Below are 25,352 nucleotides of genomic sequence, written 5' to 3'. Positions count from 1 at the left end.
GTGTGTGTGTGTGTGTGTGTGTGTGTGTGTGTGTGTGTGTGTGTGTGTGTGTGTGTGTTGGATCGTGGCCCAAACAAGCCTTCCTGGCAAAGGTCTTGTTCTTTGGCAGTGGCTCCACATCTGTTGTTCGCCTATCAGATGTCCTACATTTCAGGCATTGACATTATGATTTACAACGGCAGCAAAATTACAGTTAAGAAGCAGCATCAAAAATAATTTTATGGTTGGGGGCCACCCCAACATGAGGAACTGCATCAAGGGGTCTCAGCATTAGGAACACTGAGAACCTCTGTTCTTTGGGGTGGCTGTTCTAAATTCCCAAAACACAGAGGTCTGCAGGTGTGTGGTTCTCTCTCTCTGCCCTGCTGCCCCCAACTGAAAAAACAGACCGGAACAGTTCCCTCTGAAGACAAAGATAAAAGTTGGCCCTCTCATCAGTGGACACACCCCCGGGGCCCATACCTGGAGAGTGACGTTCAGTGGTTGGAAATGACACTCCTGGTCATCCAGCTGAATGAAGTTGGACGAGTCCACAGACTCACCATACACGAAGGAGGTTGGGGACACAATTCTGAAAGAGAAAAGCATGAAACCTGTCATCCCACCTGAGTGAGGTCCACAGGTCACTGCTGGGCTGACCTCAGGTGTCACCTCTTGTACCCGTGCCTCCTGCCAGATTTTCTTGCTCTTGGGATGCTCACGTTTCTCTCCTATGAATGGACCCAGCTGCCCTGGACGTCCCAGCGTGCTTTCCTGGCATGTCTTTTAGCGCCAGGCCACTCTAACAGGCTACAGAAACATTGCACACTGAGATTATATTTCTTTGTGTATATGTATCTGTTGGTTCTCATGTGTGAACACATAGGTGTAGAGGTCAGAGGTCAACATTGGGTGTCCTCCTCTCTCTACCTTATTTCCTGAGGCAGGAACTGTCACTGAACAAGAGCCCCAGGGATCTGCCTGTCCTAGCATTACAGATCTCGTGGCTACCCCTGGCTTCTTACATGGGTCCTGGGGATCCGAAACCAGATCTCTGTGCTTTTATTCTGCAAGCACTTAACTGACTGTTAAGTCATCTACCCAACCATCACCCCAATTATGTTTCCAAAACACAGTTTGAAAAATCAAAAGCTGCAGAAACTAAAAACAAAACAAAACAAAAAACCCTCCAACCTCAGCCCCAAAACCAACAGAAACCCATTGATTATAAAATTATACACTTTGTCATTTGAGAGGCATTTCTGTATAGTATGCTGATAACAAGCTTTTGAGAAATAAATGTAAGTTAATTATGTACTTGCCAAAAAAAACTGTAACAAATTCATTTTAAAGCATCATTTCTATCTGTCAGACTCACTGCTTATTAGAAATTGGGTCTTTTAGGAGCTTGCAAGATGGCTGAGGGGGTAGGGATGCTTGCCACAAAGCCTGATGGCCAGAGTTCAATCTCTGGGACCCACGTAGTAGAAGGAGAGAGACGATGCCCCTAAGTTGACCTTTGACCTCCACTTGCTGTCTGGCGCCTGTGCCTGCTCATGCCTGCCTGCCCATACACACAAGTAATAAATGCACTAAAAAATTAAAAAGAAATAGGTATTTCAAAGGGGAATGAATTAAATGATGACATTATCTTGAAGTGTTAGATCAGGGTCTTCTAAGGGGCGATTTAAGAGTTGTTCCTCACTTGGTGAGAATACTTTTCACACTGCTCATGTGAATAAACCCGACAGCCTTCCCCCTTTGCTCTCCCCTCCCCCATAGAGCAGACTGATATCTCTAACAGTGGACTCTAGGTGCTCTTAACACAACAGCGAGAGGTCTTTCGGGACGAGTCCAGGAGGACGGCAGCCTCTACCTCAATGTGAGCGTTTTATTTTAGTAACATGGTGAGTCCCAACCACGGCCGAATGGCAAGAACTGGCTCATTTACACTCACCCCACACGTCCCTGGAAAGAGGAGGGGCTGCCTGGTTTGTTGGGGGTACCTCAGAACAAGGTCTGCTAAGGCCTTGACAACATGATCAAGAGTGTGTGGGGTGTTTTCCCTTCATCCCCGAGGACAAAGCCTGTCCCTTGGACAGGACGGATAAGGAAACTTAAAGACAGCTGTGAACACAGGCGTGTGTGCCCCTTTGCAAACGTATCCCACCAGTGCTGAGGGCCTAAGAGCCACGCTACGAAGTGCTGAATGGGAACGCAGAACTGCAGAACTGCTGCTTTGCTGCCTCCCAGCAGAGTCCAGCTACTGCAGGGATGCCCCTAACCCCACCCCCACCTCTGTGGAACAACCATCTCCCTTCTGGACCAAGGCTTAGATCCAGAAGCACTTGAAAACTGAGACGGGAGAAAAAGTTCAGCTTGCATGGGGGTAAGGGATTCCTTGAGTTCTCGTTTGATCTAAACCAATTGATCCCCCCTTCCCCCAAGCACCCCTGCCTTTTTACTGTCAGGGAGGTTTGTAGTCTGTTTGCTGAAGCTACAGCGAGGAACCAAATTCTCATTTTCTACACTTGAGCTCTGGCTGAGAGCTGACTCAGGTTGCTTTGTGTCCCAGTGGACACAGCCAAAAGCCCTGCTTTCCAACAAAGCCAGCGGCACAGAGTGGCCGTGGCCTCCACCCGGACAGGTTGCAATTGCTGTTGTGGTGGTTCCCTGCGCATTCCAGACCACCACAGACATCAGGCAGAGGAGGTAATATGAGAAGCCAGAAGTAAGAATGGAGCTGATCGGAAGGGCAGCCTTCCCAGGAGCTAGGGCCTGAGGAACACTGCACCCTGCCGCCCCTCGGCTTTTGGCCGGTGTTTTAATCCCTCCCAAAACCACAGCGCCTGTCACTGTACAGCGTTCCGGAGTGTGGGTAGGCCAGGGCCTTAGAATAGGCTCATGTAAAGATACACAGAGAACTTATCATCACTCTTCCTGTGTTACCAGCTATGTGGCTGGGACAGTCCAAAGGGAGAAGGGAATGGGAGGTGGGTGTGGGCCCCAGGGCAGATGAAGTTTCTCCCTGCTATCCCAGGCTGGCAGCAGGGAGGTAGGTGGGCTACTAGTCCTCGGTGGTGACACGTGCATCCGGGAGCAGCATAGCATTCCACCGCTGGGTGCCCTGTGTTCTGGATACGTACCCAGTGACGGACGTGTCCACCTCGTGCACCAGTGGCACCGTCAGCGTGAGAGCATTGTCATGTAGGGCTTCAGAGCGCTCCGTGTTGCCACTGTGTGAGAGAAGCATGAAGGGACAGCGGTGAGCCACTTAGCAGCTGGCCTGCCTGCCCTGTGTGGCACACCAGCCCTCAGAGTCTTCAGACTCACCCTCTCCCTCCCCATTCTGTTTGCGGTAGAGTCCCCCTGTACAGAGGCATGAATAAAGTGGGGGACAAGCTGAGTAGTGTGTGTGGGAGGTGACTCCAGGAAACACTGACGGGTGAGAGAGAAAGAGACAGGGAAAGGGAGGAAGCCACGGGAGGCTTGCTATCCAGGAGGAGCACACTGGAGACAGCGGGGACTCAGGCTCTCTTGGGGTGGGGAACTTTGGGAAGGAGGACAGAACATGAATCTTGGGTATCCCATCTGAGGGCATAGAGACCCCTGAGAACTACTGTGGTGGAGAAGAGAGAGAAGACAGGAATTCTCTGCTACCTCCTCGTCACAGAGGTGAGTAGGCTTTCACCAGAGAAAGCCCCAACAGGGAGGCAGAAGCCATGATTTAAGTCCTCCTGATGAGTGTGCTGTGAGGGGCTACAGGTGGAAACCCTGTTCCGTCTCTCTCTCTCTCTCTCTCTCTCTCTCTCTGTGTGTGTGTGTGTTCAGGTGACTTCCATCACTGAGGGAAGTCAAGGCAGGAACTTAGAAGATCACATCCACGGTCAAGAACAGAGGGCTGAATGCATTGCTGTTGCCTGCTTGCTGTCATGCAGCTTTCTCCTGTCTTATGCAGCTCAAGATGCCCTGCCCAGGGACTGGTGGGCCCACAATGGGCTAGATCTGCCTAGATCAATCAGCAATCAAAAGCATGCCCATAGGCTAAGCCTATCCAGGAGATCCCTCCTTTGAAGCTTCTTTCTCCAGTGACTGTGGCCAGTTGACAGTTAAAACTAGCCAGCACAGATAGTGACCATCAAAGTTAGGACATGGTTGCCAGGAAGGAGGGTTATGGACAGCATACTGTGAGTCCAGGGGCACAGGGATCATCACTCTGGACTTAAGAGATCAGCTCAGACATCTTACAGGTCCACTGTGAGCCAGAGGGAAGTAGGATTTTAGCCAGCTCAATGGAACGCCAAGCCAGGCTCTACTCACTTAGATTCACTAGTTCATTAAGCTTCAACCAGGACTGGGATGCCCAAGGTGGACAGTGGCCACCTTGGGGAGAGACATGGCTCTTGGGTCTGATTGGGACAGTGAAGGCTGGCTCTGTCACATGGAATGGACAGGACACCCCAGCTGAACATGAAGCCTGCCCTCCAGACCCCTTAGACACAGCTGACAAACATCTGCTAACCCCGCCTGCGCTGGTGTCCTGCCCTCTGGCCCACCGCCTTCCTCTTCCACCAGCAAGTGTTGAATGGCCACAGAAATGAAATAGCCCTCACAGCCCTTCTCTCTCCTATTGTTCAGAGACAATGGTGCTCCACCACTCTGACTATGCAGGGCCACTGTCACTGGCCCTGGATCCGCCTCCGACTTCCGCACATGAGATGACATCAGTCCTTCACAAGGTTGCCACATGACTGCAGAGCAGGTGCTCGCATGGCCAGATGCCTTACCGTGCCCTTTCCAGGGAGTAATCTAAGCATTGAGTCACTGCCAGGGACAGTCCGAGGGTGACCTCGATGTCAGTGCAGCTGGTGCCACCCTGGTCCCCACCCGCCCTACGCCCAGCATCCTCCCAGGCCTGGGTAATTGGCTCTTGATGGAAGAGTCATCCCTTGCCCTGCCATCTTTCCAGCCACCTGGGGCTGCTGGCAGCTCACACCTAATAGCGGTTTGATCTGTCATCAAGTAACCATTCCAGAATGAGCCAAGCTGAAAAGTTGAGATAAAGACACCAAACATCAAACAGCTCTCTGCCATTCCTCAAGCTTCATGTGCTGGGACCTTTCCAAGTGGGCTGTGAGGCTAGGCTGCTGATGGCGGAGCTGAAGGGCCGGGAGACACTGTTTAGTCTCAGTTTGATGCCCTCTGAAAGCTGTAAGTAGGCAAGAAACCTTCAAAGGGTGGGGATGGAAGAGAGGAATGACTGATATTTTAACTGCCAGGTTTGAGATAAGTAGCTTTAGAGATCTGTGTGTTGTAGCAGGGAGTCAAGTGTTAGGAGAAGTCTTTGGGGAAGGGTGGACCAGATTTCCACAAAATCTTCCAGAGAAGCAAGAATGTGGAATAGTCTAGTATGTTTAAAAGGTTATATGATCTCCTTAACATTTATAATATAAGGAATTAACTGGAAAGCCTTAGACTAATTATATGATGGTTTTTAAAACTTTAGCAGGTAGTAGGCATTTAAAAATGTAACTTGTGTTTAGCACTGTAACTGGCAAATGGCAGGCACCTCTAACAGGCGTTTACCAAGCAGTGGCATGCTGGGCAGAAGTCAGGACTACAGAGCTAGCGGGCCTTGCTCATTAATTAGAATCAGCCAGTCTTTCCCCAAACCTCAATGCCCTCTTCTTACTCCAAACCAATTAGAGCCAAATCCCAGGAGTGGGTGGGGTTGCATCAGGTATCAGCAGATGCCAGAGTTCACAGGTGTTTCCAGTGGGCCTTCAAGCCCAGCACACTCCTAGCCAGTGGACCTGTCATTCTAAGAGGGAAGGAAGCTTTCAGCACTGTGCATCTGCCCTCTGCCCTCTCTGGGTGTGAGGCTAGAGGCAGGATGTGTCATTTTCTTTTTGACAAGGAAATCCTTTCCACGTCCTGTTCCTTTTTGTGACCCCTGGCCGTGCTAGGTGTTGAAGGACAGAGCACAATGCTGGGTCCGCCCAGCAATGCTGCGTTCTCTGTGGGTCCGAGGACCAGCAGTCAGATTCAGGTTTCAGTGGGAGTTGTAAGGTGATTAGCCTGGGTGTCGGGTATTGAACTCCCGTCCTCAGCAAGAGTGATGCACTCTTATTAGCTATGGAGCCCTTTCTCCAGCGCAACAACTAGACCTTTAAATGAACATGTTCTGGGTGTCCAGCCACACCTGCCCGCACCTCATCAGGTTCTGCCTGTCCCCACCCACTGATCTAATGCCGCCTCCTGCATTGGTGCTGCCAGCATTGATGCCTCCATGCTGCTTCAAGGCTCAAGAAGCAGGTGGCTCCAGAAGGTAGCTCACATAGCTATACAAGGGGAGAAGTCAGCACCCTCCTTGCCCTTCGCTGACTGTCCACCTGGCTTCTGGGACAGGCCTGTTCTTTGTATATACTGTTTGGGTGCCTCTGCCAACTGCGCAGGCTGCAGGTGGCTTTCCCCACCCTGAGAGACAGATGACCTAGCCTGACAAACCGTGGGGAACATTGTCTGATTTGGGAAACCCAGCCAAGCAGGAACTGACCAATTAACTACATGACCTTGAACTAGGATGTCACCTCACAAGGCCCGTCTCTCCTCAGTTGTAGCTGACTGGGTGATCTTCAGGCCTCCCAGGCTCAGTCAGAAGCGCTGAGTAGGGATGGCGGCCCTAACTGGGTTTGGTCTAAGCTTGAGTAGGTTTACAGTCACCCAGGAGACATGCATGTCTATGAGGGTGCTTCCAGGGAAGACTAACAAAGGCAGGACTGACTGCACTCTGTAAAGAAACGTTAATTCAGAACATGGTTGTTCTGGCAAGAGATCACATCCAAAGACCTTCTAGCTCTGTGTGATCCCGCTGGAATACAAACCAGCCTTTAATCCAGGAGTCAGAGGCAAGCAGATCTGAGTTCAAGGCCAGCCTGGCATAGAACAGGTTTCAGGTAAAGAGAAGCTTATGTCCAGGCATTGTGGTGCACACCCTTAATCCCAAACCATGAAGGTAAAGTTAATTTGTAGAAGGAAGCACCCATGTTTGAAAGTTATGTTCAACAGAGTGGCAGAAAATGTGACAAATCAGAGAAAGCTATGACAGAATAGGATATGCCCAACTCACAGGAAGAGAGAGGAAAGGGAAGGTGCTTAAGGGGCAATGCAGAGAGAGAGGCAGTTTTACAGGGGGAGTTTTATGGAGAGAGGTTGAATGAGAGAAAAAGCTAGACACAGGTGAAGACAGAAGGAGCCAGAGCATGATGCAGTGCAGACAGCATCTTCCTGTGGAAGCTCAGACACAAAAGGTTTCAAGAAAAAAATCACTGTGCAGGCAGCTGTCTTCATTCCTAGCTCTCTGATTACTGGACTCCAAGATGTGAGCCAACAAATACACCAGGCCAGCAGAGCCTAATGACCACCTTGCAGAGATCTGTTGTCACCCAGTGCTACACGGATTTATCACTGAGTAGCCATTTCTGAATCCTCTGCATTCCAGGGATGCCCAAAGCAGGTTCTTTCCCTAATTGCATAATGTTTTTATTTTTTATTTTTTTGGGGGGAGGGGATCTGTTTAAGTCCCTTTTACCTCTGAGCAGTCACAATGAAGGTGAGAATTTCCTCTTCCCCAGACAGATGGCTCGTATCAAAGATGACGCTGAATTCATACTAGGGAAAAAGAAAGAGAGCACACTTGGCACCCACAAGCATTCCACATCTCAAACTATAATTCTAGAATGGTTTGTGTCTTCTGGACTGTCACCTGCACAGCAAGGGTGATTTTTTAATGTGTATCTGATTTGCAGCAGAACCTTCCCTCTCCCGGCCCTGCCACCACTTTCGGCCACAGGAAGTCCCAGAGGCAGTGGCATGCTGGAACTGTAAAACCAGGAGTTTCTGATTTCACTCCCTCAACCGTCCCAGTCTTTACCGAGTTCACATATCTCATCAGCTGTGATGTTTACAAGATGGTTTTCAATTACAACAAATGCTGAGAGATTGTGGATTGTATCTCATTTATTTGGTTTCCATTAAAATAAATCCTAGGCAATTGCATGCTTTTTTGAGACACTGAATTCTGTGCAACTGAATGCTACTTGAGAGCAATGGGCTAGACCATTAAACTGTACCATTATCTATGATGGACATGAACATCCTTCCTAGGCAGAAATCTCTGCTGCAGAGGGACTTGGATTATGAGAAGGATGAGGTATGAAGATAGGACAGGAGGACACAAAAGAAGGGACGGTCAAGGGTCTTGTCCCAGTAGAGTCAGAACTGGCTGGACATTTGAGTTAAATCAACCATATGAAGACAGAAGTTAGGAATGGGTGCAGGGTTTGAGTGACAGTTAAAACCAGAAACAAAGGCACAAAACTGCTCAGGCTGGAAGTGACAGGCAGAAACACACAGTCTTTAATCAAAGTGGGCCTGCAGTGTAGCCATGAGCCTGAGCAAGTGTCCTAGCCCCTGATGACCCCAGGATGTGGGGACAGGGGAGTGTGAGGAGCCACAGGTGGGGGGGGGGGCTCAGTCCTTGTGTAACTAGCTGGATTTTCTTAACCCCTCACGTCTGGGTTTAGTCTTGCTAAAAGTCTTGACATCTGCATGTGGACTTTTCAAAAGGAAAATGAAATAGAATTATTCATGTGTGTGGCCTCTGCAGGGGAAACAGGAAAACAGTGTTCTGATAGTCATTGTTTCTATTGACTTCACGGCATTTTCAGAATTAATACATGTTAATTTAACTCACATTCTACCTGATGCATTTTGGGTTTGATTTGTGACATGGGTTAGGTTTTTACAGTAGAATAGCATGTTCAAGAAAGTGTGGGTCTCTCAATGAAGTCTGCTTTCTGTTATTCAAAACACTTAAAGTGGTGAGTGCACACACACATTAACATTCAAACCACATGCTTCACCATGGGCAAAGCTGCCCACCTTCCTCCTTCTGCCCCATTTTGGGCTGTAGCCTATGGGACAGGGCACATTCAACACAGTTGATGGGTTTGCATGGTTTGCCAAGATATCAGCAAACCTTATTTGTCTCTTAAACAATGACCAGGTACTGGGACAAAAAAGCTGAAGACTCAAAGAGGTTAAAATGTCTGATTCTACCATCTAGGTGTGGGCAAAGAATGGAGCCTCTACTTTTTTTTTGTGGAAGCAAAAGGTAAATCAGAGAGTAGGGAGTTTTTAAGATCCTAGCATGAAAAAAAATCTACAAACTCAAAGGCAGACCTAGCCTCTTTAGATTCTAGTTTTGTTTCCACCAACCAGTCTGATCATTTTTTTCCCAACCATGGCACCCACTAGCAGATTCCATGAATATCTTCTATGCTATATAATATTACTATTTGAGCTTAAGAAATTCGTCTCCTTCTAAATATCAAGTTGACCTCAATGCCTTTAACTTTTCAAAATATGAACAAGAACACAGGAAAAATTTGAATGGTCTTCAGAAAATACTAAGGACCCAAGGGAATGTCAGAATCAGGACTGTGGGTCACAGGTTTATACCACACATTCTCTTATGTGGTGTTGGGCACTCAAAGGAGTACAGAATGTCCTAGAAGAAAATATATGTGTGTGTGTGTGTGTGTGTGTGTGTGTGTGTGTGTGCGTGTGCACGCTCGCGTGCATCAATAACTGACTGATGGGAAGAGCTGGGGCACTATGGTCTACGAAGCATCCCTCTTGGCCAACGGCCTTACCTTCGACTTTGACCTCATGAAAGGAAACCCCACGCTGCACTTGAGGAAGTCTGATTCCAGCAGCTCACAGGAAATGCCCATCTCCTCCTGAAATGAAAAAAGTGTCGACAGGTGACTGCACAGAAGACAGAGGTGTAGGAGGACTTCAGGGAGGCCATCAGGTCCTTGAGAGCAGTTCGGTCATCCCTGGCTGAGGTGGGCTAAGGAGCTCTGAGACCAGACCTAACCTCAATTCTTCTCTGGCTGTCCATTTTCCCAGGGTTCCCTGAGGCAGCAGCAGAGGACAGAACTACGGATAAATTTAAATCTTAACCATTACTGCCAACTGAACTAGATTTGGAATCGCACAGGAGACCATCTCTCATCGTGTCTGTGAAAATGTCTCTGGAAAGACTTACTTAAGAAGAGAAAATCCACCCTGACTGGGCTTCACCATGCCATGGACTAGGAATAGAGACTAAATGAAGATGACCCGTAAGACAGCTCAGTGGGTCAAGGTGCTTGCTGTTAAGCCAGATGACATGAGTTTAATCCCCAGGAGCCGCAGGAGAGAAGGAAAGAACCAATGCCCTAAAACTGCCCTCTGATCTCCACAGATGTATCTATGGTACATACACCCTCACACACATGTACACATACATACACGCAATAAATAATGAGAACAGTTTTTTAAAGGAAAAGTCGAGCTGAGCATCAGAATTCGCACCTTCCTGCTTCCTGACTGCGGATGCCACGTGGCCAGCGGCCTCATGCTCCTGTTGACGTGCCTTCCAACCATGATGGACTGTATACCTCAAACTGTGAGCCGAAACAACCCTTCCCTTCCTCCGGCTGCTTTTGCCAGGTGTTCTGTTATAGCAATGAGAGAAGAAGCGGAGTCTAAACCTAGGCAGCCTTGGTGAGTGGACCACAGGTAGGCTGGAAGCTTCCAAAGGTTTGTACTCAAAAGCAACCCGTTTTTATGTCTCCTTTATCCTGAGCAGACCCACTAAACACCCCTTTCAAGACAACGCCAAGGAAAACAGGGTTTCCTTCCACAGCTCGAGTATAAGCTTTCCCAGGGGAGAGAGAGCACATGCCAGGGTGAGGCTGCATTTACAGTGTTTCCAGCCTAGGCTGCATCAGTAAACACTGGCTTGAGAGAACGCAGAGAGAAGCTATAGGAAGCTGCTCTATCTCGCTCAGGCAATAAGGTTTCCAACTGCGGTCAGAGAATCCAGGAGGCTCACCGGCGCTCTGAGCTCCTGAGACCAAATTAGGATATCACAGAAAAGTAACAGAGAGCCAACCCTTGCTGAGCGCCATCCTTGTGCTCCATGTCTGGGGAGTGGAGTTCAGTGAAGTCATGGGACGTCGCCAACGACATTCAGCTGACGAGGCTGAAGCCGGCAAGAGTCTGGATAAGACTTGGCCATTCTGGAGGCGATACCCTCACCCCTTTGGTGGCCCAGACCAATGAGCATGGCCGAAGACAAGGGCATCAAGACTCAGGCACTGGAACGCCACATGCTCCTTCCAGCCACATTTCTTTGTACTGAGTCAGGCTCTCATTCAGCCCAGGCTGGCTTTGAACTCGTGTAGCCGAGGACACCCTCGTGTTTCTAACCCTGCCTCCACCTCTTAAAACTTCCTACACGCACCTACACTTGCTCTTGCACCCAACTTTCACATTCTACTTCTCACACTCCTATAAATTGTTAAAATCAATAACATGAACGTCTGGGCAGGAGAGACGGCTCAGAAGTTGAGAGCACTTACTGCTCTCATAGAGAGCAAGGGTTTGATCCCCAGAACCTACACGATGGTTCACAACTGCCTGTAACTCCCATTCCAGAGGGTCTGACACACCTTCTGAGTGCGTGCACATACATGCACTCGGGCACACTCACATTCATATGAAATACATATTTACAAATACAAGCACTTGCCACAACACACCAATTCATGGACACAGCCTGACATTAATGCATTTTATGAGCTCAGTCAGACACACGGAAACAGAAATGACAAAATTCAGACTCAGAAGTCACGAAACAGCACAGACAGTTTCTGGAACGTTGGGGATGCTTTTAAATTTTTTTAAAAATGTGTTTATTTTATGTGTCTGTGGATGCAACCATATGTGTTTGGTTCTCAAGCAGACCCTTGGAGCTGGAACTGTAGGCACTCATGAGCCACCACGGGGGTACTGGGAACCGAACTCAGGTCCTCTTCAGGGGCACATCTCTCCAGCCCCAGGATGGTTTTTGTTGTTGTTGTTTTGTTTTTGTTTGTTTGTTTGTTTCTTGATTTGGGTGCTACTTACATAGGTTTGGCCATCTTGTGAAAATTCATTGAGTGAAATTTAACGACTTAAGTACCTTGTTAAACATTAAGACAATTTATCTTAGAAAGTAGCAATGCAGTGTAACACCCCAAATTACAAGATACAACCACACAAACAATAGGAGATAAACTAATGTAGGAGGGAAGCCCCGTGAGTCCTTTCAACACCTTGAGAATAGCTGATGCGACTGATTTTAAATTTCCCAGCGCTGGCTGTGCCCAAAGCTAGCGGCCCTCACATCCAGACCTGAGATCAGCTGCATTGGTGGCACCACAGAAGAATTTGAAAAAGCAGATTCCTGAGCTGCACTTTATTAAATGTGTAATCTCGGAGGAAACTCTGATCATCCATTCTCTTTCTTCCTCAACCCCTTGCACGTGTGAATGTGTTTTGAAACTGGGTCTCATGTATTCCAGGCAAGAAGGCTGGGCTGGCAAGATGGTTCAGTGGGTAAAGGCACTTGCTGCCAAGCCTGATGAGCAAGAGTTCAATCCTCAGAACCCACATGGTGGAAGGAGAGAAATGACTATTACAGGTCATCTTGTGACACACACACACACACACACACACACACACACACTTAGCCTTTAGAAGGTGTAGGGTATCATATATTAAGAAAACTCCCAAATAATAGCTGTTTACCCAGTATTCTGTCACTTTCTTACTTAATTATTCAGGGCAGTGTCACTTCATTTTTAAAATAGATTTATTTATTTGTTTTGCTCTTTTATGGGTGGATATTTTGCCTGTATGTATGTGTGTGCACCCTGCACATGCCTGGTACTCCCAGAGGCCAGAAAAGGACACTGGATACCGTGGGATTGGAGTTACAGGTGGTTGAGGGCTTCCCCGTGGGTGTTGGGAAGTGAGCCCTCGTCCTCTGAAAGAGTAACAAGTGCTCTTAACCGCTGAGGCATCTCTGCAGCCCCTGGCAGGGCCCCTTTGGAGAGGCTAACCATACCACAGGCTTCTACCTTGCGTCTAAGATATCTTCGACAGTCATAATAAAAATGCCAAGTGACTTTAAACATAGCTTAAAGCCAACCTGTTTTCACAAGTTTTTTGTTTATTTTGCAAGCAAAGTCCCAACAAAATCTTTTGAAAATATTTTGACTACGAAATCTTGGACTGGACTTCAGGCCAACTCACTAACTGGCCTGCTTCCCAGCCCCACTTTTCCCTGGCTAGCAAAGACAGTTGACAAGGTCCCTCTGTGGACATCACAGGTAATTATGATCCAAGTGAAATACCATAGCAATACATACCATGCACAAGATAGGAAATCATCAATTAACACCGAAGGCATCCTTGGTCTGTACACACTTGCTTCTATATTCTCAATGCCTGGCATTCAACAGCTGTTGACTTTGCACTGGTTGAGTGAGGGAGCTTGGCTTCTGCGAGCCTGCAGGGACGGGCTGCAAACAGCAGCTCATTTTACTGGCCTGCCTGGCATGAGGGATGCTTGCCTTGAAGAAGCCTTCTTTTCCAGACATACCTTGGCTGCCCCAGTTCTGGGCACACGGCCAGCAGAGCCAGGTTCCAGACTCTGTAACAAAGTGGTGGTGTTGAGAAGATCAGACAATGAAGGCAGTGAGCCTCTCTGGCCTCTTGGCCTCCTTCCTCTCATTCACAGGAGGGTCTGATTTCAGACTTAGACAAGGGCCTCACTCGGCCACCAGTGTAGCCGTCATTGGAAACAGAGTATCTGCGAGTCCCTTGGTGGGACTACTCAGAGTCAGTGTGAACCTGGAGTTTTGACTTTGCGTCTTCTAGTTCCTACATGTGTTTGCCAAACCGAAGCTCACCCTCAGGTCTCCATGTCTGGCTATTGATTTGATGCTCCTTTCCTTAGTGTGCTTTCATGGGGTTCCATTTGGAGGTGTCCTAGCCCAAACTCCCTAATTGACAGAGGAGCCAGAGGCAAAGTTCCCAAAGACCCGGTTCAACAGAAAGAGGGGTTACTCCCAGAGTAGACTTTATTGGTTCCCTTCAATGATGAGTCAGCCACGAAATAGTTCTGCTCTGAGAGGTCCAGTCTCTGGACAGGACCTGGACAGGACCTCGCAGAAACACATGCTAGCCTGCAGCTTAGGAAGCTAGCGTGCTTTGGCATTCACATGTAGGCTTTGACTGTTGGTTCAGATACGAAACAGCTATGTGTGCCATCGTGCAAATAAACGAGGCTTTCTACGAGCCTGAATTTTATCACCTGCGGGATGAAGTCATGACACCTCCCTGAGATGACGCTGGAGGTCCCTGCTGGGGCTGAAGGATGAGGATGGCTTTTGTAGATGACCTTTGCTTATCAATGGCTCTGCAACATGCCAGGCAGTGTGTATGGACTCTGATTCCCTCTTCATTCTCATTTTACAAGGAGGACACTGGGGTGCAAAGGCCTTCTGTTTCTTGCTGGAGGGTTCCTAGTGAGCAAAGGACGGAGCCAATTTGAGTGGGCCTCTGGATGCGTGCTCAGACCTGCCTCTCTTCATGGACTCTTTAAACATAAATCCCCTGTCTCCCGGTCCAACTCGAGCACCATGAGTCTAGCACAGACCACAACATGGGTGTGAGAAAGACCTCTCACTTGAACCTTTTGTAAATAGCCTGAGCCTCTGATGGTGCGTGTGGTATCTGGTCCTTCACCATTGCCTTATGCTGTCTTTGCATCCACCAACACATTCATTTATTCAGCGATTCACATGCTCACTATTGTTCCTCTAGCCTACAGAGTGCCAGGCACAGAACAGAGGCCACTGGACTGATGGTGGAGAAGGGATGCCCACTTTTAAGGGAACAGCATTAACACCTTTTAGTACAGCAGGGAACAATCTAGCCTCAACAGGTAGACAAATGTGGAGTGCTCATGGAATGTGACTTTTTGTTGTTGTTTTGTGGGGTTTTTTTTTTTTTGTTGTTGTTTTGTTGTTGTTGTTTTGTTTTTCAAGACAGGGTTTCTCTATGTAGCCTTAGCTGTCCTGGACTCACCTTGTGGACTAGTCTTGGCCTGGAACTCAGAGATGGGCCTGCCTCTTCCTGCCTGAGTGCTGGGGATTACAGGTGTGGGCCACTGTACCTGGTTGTGGGATTCATCTCAAAGGGATGCTCTGGAATTACTGACGTCACCTCCCCCATGCTGCTTTGTTCATTGCCTCTGAGTAATTTTGTATCACTTTCCTTTTGCTTAGCAGCCCTCAGAGATGATAATCAATGAGCATTTGTCACCGATTCCTAACAGGGAGCAGACTCTTCTGGGAGAGCAGCTGTGTATAAGTCCTGGCTGAGGACATGATTTAAAAAAAAAAAAAAATCAAATACATGCTGCTTTCACCAAGCCCCAGGCCCTGGCAGAGAGCTTCGGGTCACCAAACAGTGGCACCTCTCTAATCTATTTGATGCTGCAGAGAAGACAGTGGCAGAGAGCTTTGTTATAAAGACCACACAGAGGCCCCTGTGTGGCACTGAGCCACGCTGGGCAGCCTGGGTATGCACTGGCAGAAAGCTGCCTGCCTGGTTCTTATGGGCTCTAGAGTTAAGAACTCTGGAAATCAAGCAGCGTTAAGGTCCTCTAGTGGACTTTAGGCCCTCTTCTCCACTGTGGGGTTCTTATTTTTCTCCAGACAGGGTCTCACTATGTAGTCAAGGCTAGACCTGGACTCTAAATCCTCTTGCTTCTACCTCCTGACTCTCAGGACTGCAGATACGTTTCACCACACTAGCTCAGCATAAGGCTTTTTAGAAAGAATCCTGAGTGTGAGTCCTCTATGAAATTCTTGCTCTCAAGGCTAAAGCAGCAACCACCAGTGTGGGGGTTACAGCATATGCTACCCTGAAGAGAAACACCAGCTCCTTTGAGGCATGTAAGTGTGGCAGTAGCTCGACTCCTGTGCACTGGTGTGTGAGCCCTCAGATCAAAGCCTTAGGTGTCAAATTCCCTGCACACCATGCACGGACAGCAGTGAGTCAGCTGAGCTTGGGTGCATTCACAGTACAACGCTGTAGACAACTCAGATGAGCTCTAACCCCAGGGCTCCTGCTTGTCACAGAGAAAATCTGTCCATCCATCTATCCATCCTTCCATCCATCCATCATCCATTCATTCATCCATACATCTATCCATTTATCAACCACCCATCCAGCCACCGATCTATCCATCTCTCCACCCATCCATCATCCATCCATCCATCATCTACCCATCCACCCATCCGTTTACCTATCCAGCCACCTATCTATCCATCTCTCCACCCGTCCATCCATCCATCCATCCATCATCCATCCATCCATCAATCCATCATCTACCTACCCAGCCACCTATGTATCCATCTCTCCATCCACTTACCCACCCATATACCCCTCATCTACCCATCGATCCATCTATCCATGCATCCTGTGCCTTTTACGTTGCTACAACAGAAAAAAAAAAAAACTTTGGTAAAACTAATTCTCATATGTGAAACAGGCATGTTTTCAATTCTCACATGCCTTTGGTCAATTTCTTCATGAATTATTATCCATGGAGTATCCACAAATGCCCTTTATTGGGCCATATGCCTTTGTAATCCTGTCATTGTTGTCTCTCAGGAGGATGCCTGTCCTGGCAGAAAGGAGGAGGAAGAACTGAGAATAAAGAGTGATTACTGTCTGAGTGTTCGGGCAGTCTGTGCTCAAGAAGATGGAATGGGCAACTCTTTATAAGAAAAGCGCCAGGCCTCCCTACTCCATTCTGTAAACTCCATTCTATAGTTCAGCATTACTGCTGTAATTTTATCTTCCTTTGGAATGAATCGTTAAATCTGTAAGTACTTTAAGATTACAGAATCTAAAACTGGGTGTACTAGACTACTTGAGTCATACAGACACTCACGTCATGGTGGAGGCTGGCCCATCATCCGAATGTGCAGGTCAGTGCCGTCATGAATGACAATAACTGAAATCCCCTCCCTCAAGCTGCCTGGTGTAGTGGAGAGGGCTCTCATTCAGAGCGTTACCTGGCAGATGCTAGGCTGTGCCCAGGGCCCCGGGGCTAGCACAGAATTTGTGCTCTGTCATAGATTTATTTGGAAGATGTTGTGACCATCTCATGAGTCAGAATTGGAGGTTCACAGATGCAGCCCTCTCCTTGGGGATTTTCTGGTGTTTAAACATGTGTTCTACTCAGCTTTGTCACTGTGACAGATATCTAAGAAACCCAATGTGAAGGTAGAAACGGCTTTGGCTCATAGTTTCAGCTCATGATCAACTAGCCCGTGGTAGGGCATCTTGGTGGGAGTGTGGAATGGAGCCAGCGTGCTTACCTCACCAAGTCAAGGAGATGAGAGTGGGGAAGGGGTCCAGGTCCCGATATCATGTTCAAGGCCAGGCCCACAATGATAAAACATCCTCACACCAAGGCCAATCTCCTCAAGAGGTATCGCTTTTCAACAGCGCCCTGCGTGGACAGGACTTCAAGAGCTAACCTGAAGTTACACACACATAAAGCCATTGTCTTGGTAGCTGATGCAATAGTGAATCATACACCAGCCGAGTCTTAAGCTTTTATGTTTCCCATAGGAGAGAGAAGGGAGCACAGGCCTTATTTCAGGGTGTGCAATCATGGGCACAGTGCCTGAAAGTCTGAAGCCAAGAACTTCAGTGGTTGCATGCATCATTAGAATAGTTGAACGACACTTCTACAGGAGCTCTGAGCTGAGAAATACCAACTATGCGCAGAAGCGATGGCTCAAGTGGTCAAGAGCACTGGCTGCTCTTGCAGAGGACCTGGGTTCAGTGCCCAGCACTTATGTGATGACTCTCAACCGCCTGTTACTCCAGGTCCAGGGGATCTGCTGCCCTCTTCTTGTACATATATATACAAGCTGGCAAAACATTAATTACACATAAAATAGTACTAAAAAAATAAGTGTCTACGAATGTAGTTAAATGCTGGAGTCCATATGCCTTGGGAGATAGGCTCTGCTTTCCAGCTTTATTCTTGGTCTTCCACATTTGGTTTCAGCGTCTTTGGTTAACTAGCCAGTTTCTTGGAACGAGTGACCCATACAAATAATGAGGGTTGCTCTAGGGTGTCTTAATGACCAGGTTTCAAACTCTATTTTGCTAGAGCTCTGTGTGGAACTTAATGACTTTTCCTGGTCCTTTGGGAAAAAAAGGCCAAGCCACAATGCTGTGAGCTGGTTAAGGCACAGCATGTCTGTGCTGCTTGTAACACGATAGACTTGAGAACGTTAGGAGCTGCCTCAGCAGCTGGGGTGAGGTGGATGGGCAGGCTTGTTTATGACCTGCTGCTGATACTGCAGAGGTAATTGGATGACCAACATTTTCTATGTGTCTTGGCTGCTCTGGACAGTTTTGTTTATTCCTATTTTTCTTCATTTTCAAGGTGTTTTCCCGGGTCTTGTTTTCTCAATTTAGGTTTTTTGTTTGTTTGTTTTGTTTTGGTCCTGCTTCGCATGGCTGGACTGACCACACAGCAACTCTCCAAGAACAGGCTGTGGGGAGGGTGCTGCCCAGGCTGCCACAGCTCTGTCAGTGTCCTCACAGAGCTCACAATGCACTCTGCTGCATCCCACACTAGCACCAGTGTGTGTGAGGATGACCATTGCTTCTTAGAACCATCTTTGCCTGGAGACAGGAGACAGCAGTGCCCAGGAATTCCTTCAAGAGAACTCTTACAGTCCCTTGTCTCAGACAATTATACCTTGGATTGTGCCAGAGTCCCTCACCTTTTCCCTCATGAGTACGTTATTTGATATCATACCTGCCCAGGCTTGCTTCCTCATTCCCCTGTGTGCACTACCTAGGAAATCATTATTACGTGATATTTTTGTCAGGATTTTGTTGTAGAGAACTGTCCTAGTTAGCTTTGTCAACTTCACACAACCTAGAATCATCTGAGAGGAAAGCCTAAAATCATCCATTGAAGAATTGCCTAGATGGCATTAGCCCATGGGTGGCCCTGTGAGGGACTCGTTGTCTTGACTGCTGCCTGCTGGAGGAGAGCGTAGCCCCCTGTGGGCAGCACCCTTTCCTGGGCAGGAGCTAGAGCCTAGGAGTGAGTCGGCAAGAAACATTCTCCCTTGGTTTCTGCCTCAAACTCCTGCATGACTGCCTGTCCTGACATCCCTCAGTGATGGTTTGTGACCTGCAAATGAAAGGCAAATGATGAACCCTTTCTTTCTCTAAGTTGCCTTGGGTTACAGTATTTGTCACAGCAAATGAAGGAGGGTAGGACCTCAACGTAAGAAAGTAAGAAACAAACGCCCACACAAACACTCATCCTCCATGTCTCTGTGTGCTTCACCCACGAAGACAGCTGCTTGAGGTCAGACCCTGAGGGAATAGCTCCATGTTTTACAAACCTCATATCCTAGCACATGTTGCAGGACAGAGACGCTTCCTCACGAGCTTCCTGTCCTCAGAGACCAGTATCTTCTAAAACAGCGAAGTCCACCAGTGAAACATTCGGCGTGCCAACTAACATGCCGTACTTGATTGCTTATTGATCTTAATTCGCTTAAGTGCCTCTTAAAGCTCAGACTCATCACGTTATTGCTTCTGAGAGTTTTCTTTGTGTGCTCAGGGAGGCCGACTGATGCATTGCTTGTGGGAGTCTCCGAGGAGAGAGAGCTGGGCCGCTGATGTTCATGCTCCAGCTGCCTCTTCTTGACAGTTTTCTCAGGGGGAGGATGGGGGAACCTGGAAAATCCTGTATTTAATATCTCAGGTTCTCATTGTGGCTATTAGGATCCAGAGAAGACTCAGAAAATCGTTCTCAAATATTTTTGGCTCTGTTACCCACATGTTGATAGATGCTCCTGGTGTTCATACTGCCTCAGAGTAAGATCCACAACCTGCTCAGACCGCCTGGAAACTAAGAGGACAGAGCTAATGTGGGCTCTGTCCACATTCAGGTGGGTACTACGTTTCTGCTGGTCTTAATTCTGTGGCTGTATTAAAAAAAAAGAAAAGAAAACCACCTTGCAGAAAGCAGCTTAGGGGAGAACATTTATTCAGTTTACAGTTTCAGGGTGCTGCCCATCATTGCAGGAACTCAAGGCAGGACGTTACATCACATGGAGAGCCGAGGGCAGAGGGTCCGGAGGATGCTGAATGCGGAGCTGGCTCTCTCTGCTCTTCCACAGTCTGGGACCCCACAGTCGGGACTGGTGCTGCCTGCCTTCGACCTGTGTGTTTTTGTATCAGCTAGACAAGCTCCCAGGGACAGCCACGGCCCCCCTGGTTTCCATAATCCCTCTTCCACGGTGATTCTAGGCTGTTTGAACATCACAGTGTGCCTCTCAACAATCCCACAGGATTCATGTATGACCACCCCGCGTTTTAGGTGAGGATTCTGGGGTTCATTGAGGGTTAGGAAACTCATCCAAGGTCACACATGTCCAGGGCCCTTCAGGAAAGCTGAAGCTCCAGCCTGGTGTTCTGATCCAGATCACAGACTACATCCCAGAGGGCATCAGGCTGAGAAGGGGTGGCCTCACACTGCTCACACAAGAGTGTCAGTCTGAGAGGGTCTGAGGGAGACATTTTCTTCCCTTCATTTCAAATCACCTGCCTGTCCCACTCATGGGAGCGAGTCTGTCACTGGATGGCCTGCCGAGCTTCAGGCAGCTTATGGACGGATGCTCAGCCAGCCTCTGACTGACTAGGGAGCCCATGGCTTTCTTGATGGGTTGGGACCCATCAGATGTAAGGAGCTTATTCAGTGGGCACAACGGTTAGATCCCTAGAGACACTGGGGTGCTTCCTGTCCTTGGATGGGAAGTGTCTTCCTGGGCTGGGCTGGACCTCTGAGGGTAATCACAGGCAAGGGTGGTCACTGATGTGCTGATCCACCAGACACATCTGCATGTGCCTCGTAGCTCAGAGTGTGGGCCGGGTAGGGAGGCCTGAGGACTACCTCTGACGGACGAAAGCCCCTCCTGAGCCACCAGCACTCACCAGCCTCATGAAAACACGGGGCTGGAAAGTAGACTTCACACAGCTCTGCAGAGAGGAGACCAGCGGAGAAGGGAATGGCCTGCCGTTTGCAGGTTCAAGTTGGGCATCCCAAGTTTAAAGCATTTGACATCTGAAACGGCTCTGAACCAAGAATTTTGGGTAAGAGACATCAACCTGTAGCTTCTTCAAGCCAGGCCCTTTTTTATTTAATCTGGACGCTGTAAGGTAAGCCTCGCAGTCTCCACTGCCCAGATGAGGAAAAGGAGGACTCGAGACTGGGCATCTCGCCACAGTGGCGATCAATTGGCTGAAACCGAGATTCCAATCTGGCCTAGCTTGGCTCCACCCAACATGTGTGTTCTGGCCAGGGCTGTCTTCTGAGACCGTTTTGGCAGTGAATGCCCAGGATACCCTTGCACAGTCACCTTTTGTCTTGGCACCCCTGGGTCAAAAAAGCTCTCCAGGCTTTTTGGAAAAAACAGGGAGAGCTTTTCTTGACATAAGGCTCCAATCTCTTGCCCTGCCATTGGCTTCTTGAATAAGGGCTGAAAGCAGCTCCCACTTGGGCCACTCCAGTGGTTCCTGCTCCCTCACCCATTCCCTCAGCCTGTCTCTCTGAGGCGACGGTTCTGGTTTGGTTTTGTCTCTTTGAGTCCCTCCTTCTTATGTGGCTCCATCCGCTGCCCTCTGCTGCCCTTGGAGCCAGAAGGCAGCCCCTTCATCTAGAACCTTCTAGGTGAGGGCCTCCAGGGAAGGAGGCATCGACATAGCTCAGCAGATGATTAGAAATCAAATGACAATTTTATTCTTTCAAAGTCTCGCACCCTTATATTAACATATATTGTTCATATCTATCCACCTTACCCAGCCCCCTCTGGTGGCTCCGACCTCATCTCTTTCCCAGTTCCATGCCTTTATTTTAGTTGTTTTCTGTTATTTGGTGCTGCTCACATGTGCACGTGTATGTGTGTGTGTGTGTGTGTGTGTGTGTGTGTGTGTGTGTGTATCCATAAGAAACCTACTAGCAGCCACGTCCCCATAATAGGTCCTCTGAGAAGAATGGGACCTTGGTGGGGAGTAGGGGATGGAAGACAAGACTCCTCCCCGACCTGTGCTCAGCGGAAGACCTCAGCCAAGCTTCAGCTCGGAGTCCCAGTTCTCTTCACTGGTAAATGGGAAAATGATGCTATAGCAGACACCGGTCTCCATCTGCCGTACTCACCACGCTACCCTGCTCTCGCCTGCCAGCACACACGGCACTCGCTCTCATTCCCAGCTCAGCAACACAGGACCGCCTGACCCACACCATGCCAATCAGCCCGGTGAGACTCTGAAACTTCCCTGGAATCAAAGCGCTTCCTCATGGTGACCTGGCCATGCTCTTGCCACCCTCAGGGGACAGGCTGTCTGGACGTGGACCTGAAGCAGAAAAAAGAAGCTGACAGACGGAGACACACCACAAGGACTCCAGAGGTCCAGCAGGAAGCTGAGGCCCAAGCAAACCTTAGCTCTTCACTTTGCAGAACAAAAATTTCTCTGTCCACTCCTGGTAAGGGAGATTGGGTCTTCTACTGTGTGGCACAAAAAGGGATAAAACAGATACAAATATCCTACGGTTCTGAGGCCTGTGCAGGCAGGCAGCAGAGCGGGGTGGAAACCGGCCCCTGAGGTAGCCTGCCTGCTGTAGCACTGAGACACAGTTCCTCTGTGCAGGGAGGAAAGGTCAAGATGCTCCAAGCACAAGGGGTATTGTGGGATACCCGCTAGAACACTTGAGAGCGGAACATGTGAAAGTGTGAATTTGACAGGACCCTCTGCCGCCCTGCAGAACTCCCTGAGGGGAGGCCTACCTCTGAGGAGGACTTGGTGGCGGCCTGTGTCCCCAGGCCCTCGGTGCTTGAGCGAGATGTGGCTGAGATTCTGCTTCTAATGGCTGCTAGCTACTGTTGTGCTAAACTCGGTACTTAACTCGTAAGTCGTGACTGTCAGCTCTTAGTACGGTGGCTTTAAATAGCTCCCGGGACCTATCTGATGCTCTTTCTGGGAGGAGGAGTCGGGCTTCCCCTGACTGTGGCCAGATTTAACGACCTACTTCTGAAGAACAGAGGCAGTAGAGGAATTTCGGTGTGGCCTCTGATGGGGGTCACTGGAGGCCAGCTCCTGCCTGGTTTTCCGCTCTTGGATGGCTTGCTGTAGAGGAAGCTGGTCACTGTGGCATGCGATACCCCAGTCACCCACCGCAGGGACCTGATGGGAAAATAACAGGGCCTCCTTCCAGTAGCTCCCCCCGAGTCTCCAGCTACGAGACGTCAGAGCGCCCCTGCATGCCTGCATCCCTAGCGAGCACCTCCGGCTCCTACCAGCTAGCTCCTAGTAGAACCAACTTATCCATGACAACTATTTGCCAGATGTCACCTGGGGAACAAGTTGCCCTTTGAAAAACATTGCTACAAACGCACCTACCCTTTAGGAGCGGGGGTAGATGGTTTGTAAAAGTGGCCATGATTCTGTAGTCTTCCTTTATCCTTATTTCTTTCCCACTTGACCTTTGTTCCTATCGTGAGGTCAACTTGCTCTTTGCACTCTGAATTTCAGCAGGACTTGTGGCTGGATCCAACCACCGGAACGCCCCTGAAGTGATGCTATGGCTATTGCAAGCCCCGGTCCAGGAGGCCTTGGGCTTCTGCTTGCTCTGTTGGAATGCTGCCGAGACCATGCAAACAACGGCTAGCTCACTGAGAGATGCCAGCTACAGACCACAGCTAGCTTCCAGCTGATCTGCTGGGTAACCGCAGACTTAAGAGCAAGGTCAGCCAAGAGACCGAACCTGGCTCACAGCTGAAAACCTGCTCAGCTAATGTCGACAGTTAGGAGCGATAATAACTGATTATTGTATTAACCCAACAAGTGATGGGGTTGTTTGTACACTAATAGGGCAAAGTCTTGGAGAAGAGGGAGAGCATCTTGGAGCCCTGTTGAGTCCTACATAGCACTCAGGAAAGGGCATCTGTTATCACTGAAAGACTAATGCCAGAATCTAGCTGCTGGTCAAGCCATCGTACCTGCAGCAGCCCTCCTCTCTCACGGATATCCAAGGCTGCCAGACACTGTGATCTCTAGCAACAGACTACCAGGTGCCCAGAGCTCACACCTGGGAAGAGAGTTTAAGTCAAAGGAGGTACTGGTGCCCCCCACCCCCACCCCCACCCCAGCCTTCTTCTCTGTGTCCTGGGAGTCAGCCTGACTGCAGGCTATTGCTGGGATACCACTTCCATCCGTTCAAAGGTATAGGAGATCGCACCTTCTTCCCTGTGGCTCTCCATTTCCTCTGTCTCTGGTGTGGGGGACTAAACTCTCCTCAGAGCCCCCACCATGCTGTTATCATGTCAGTTTGTCCATGGCTTAGACAACCCCTTACCAGCAATAATGCATCTCACTACCACATCCAAGATCTTCCAACCATGTGGTCCCCTGAGCCTGGGCTGCCTGCTAGGGATGGAGCGTGTCCGGCCCCCCCCCCCCCGTCACCTTATGTTTGCTCACTTTCTACTCTTCATCCATGGAAGGACCAAGAAACAGATCTGCTGTCCGCAGGAGGAAGCTGACAGCACAGCAGAGATTTCAGCAGGCTGTGAGTACTCAGCCTTTCTCCCAGAAAGAAGGCATCGTACCTCCTTTCCACCCTGTCCTCATGTCCCCTGGGGGCTGAGGAGCAGACTTCTGAAGGTGGAAAAACACAGCACCTCAGAGGATAGGTGGCAGAATCAGCTGTATTTACTGTGCCTGAATCTTTAATGTACTTGAGAGTACTGCAAGTAAAAAAGACATGCACGTAGAAGATAAACATCGTTACAAAAACAAAAACAAGGAAGGTGTTTCATAAAGACCTTCTGAGAAGCACTTTGCCTCAGCTGGGAAAGCATGCTCAGTCTGGGAGAGGCCACTCGGACAGAAGGGAGCTTGTGAGGAAATTCCTCCTTAACTAAACATTTGTAAATTACAGAAGCACATCTATTTATTTTTATTTGAAATACATATAACTATATTTATAAGGCTTTTTTCTCTCTTTTAGATTTTTAGTGTGAGCCAGACGTGGTGGTGCATGCCTGCCTTAGCTGGGGTTTCGATTTGATGTGATAAATTGACTAAATGCAGCACGGGGAGGAAAGGGTTGATTTCAGCTACACATCATAGTCTATCGTCACCTACCACCTACTGAAGTCAGGCAGGAGCCTGGAGGCAGGAACTGAAGCCACCGAGGAGGAGGGCTGCTTATTGGCTTGCTTCCATGGCTTACTCAGCCTGTTCTTTCTTTCTTTCTTTCTTTCTTTCTTTCTTTCTTTCTTTCTTTCTTTCTTTCTTTCTTTCTTTCTTTC

At 48.8% G+C, this 25,352-nt stretch overlaps 1 protein-coding gene across 1 annotated transcript in view; it reads right to left on the bottom strand.

The window, feature by feature from the left end:
* Itga9 (integrin subunit alpha 9) overlaps positions 1 to 25,352 on the bottom strand; it is a 268,798-nt gene that overhangs the window by 47,343 nt on the left and 196,103 nt on the right. Inside the window, exons 21-24 of the mRNA XM_055601549.1 lie at positions 9,696 to 9,782; positions 7,571 to 7,650; positions 3,126 to 3,215; positions 463 to 571 (exon numbers count right to left, since the gene is read on the bottom strand). Of these exons, the coding sequence (XP_055457524.1) occupies positions 463 to 571; positions 3,126 to 3,215; positions 7,571 to 7,650; positions 9,696 to 9,782 (366 nt within the window). The remainder of the gene's footprint in view (positions 1 to 462; positions 572 to 3,125; positions 3,216 to 7,570; positions 7,651 to 9,695; positions 9,783 to 25,352) is intronic.

This window comes from Psammomys obesus, unplaced genomic scaffold (genome assembly GCF_907164565.1).
Source record: "Psammomys obesus unplaced genomic scaffold, mPsaObe1.curated_primary_1811, whole genome shotgun sequence".
NCBI classification, from domain to species: Eukaryota; Metazoa; Chordata; class Mammalia; order Rodentia; family Muridae; genus Psammomys; species Psammomys obesus.
The sequence above is the reverse complement of the archived record's forward strand: the minus strand, read 5'-3'. Positions and strand labels throughout refer to the sequence as shown.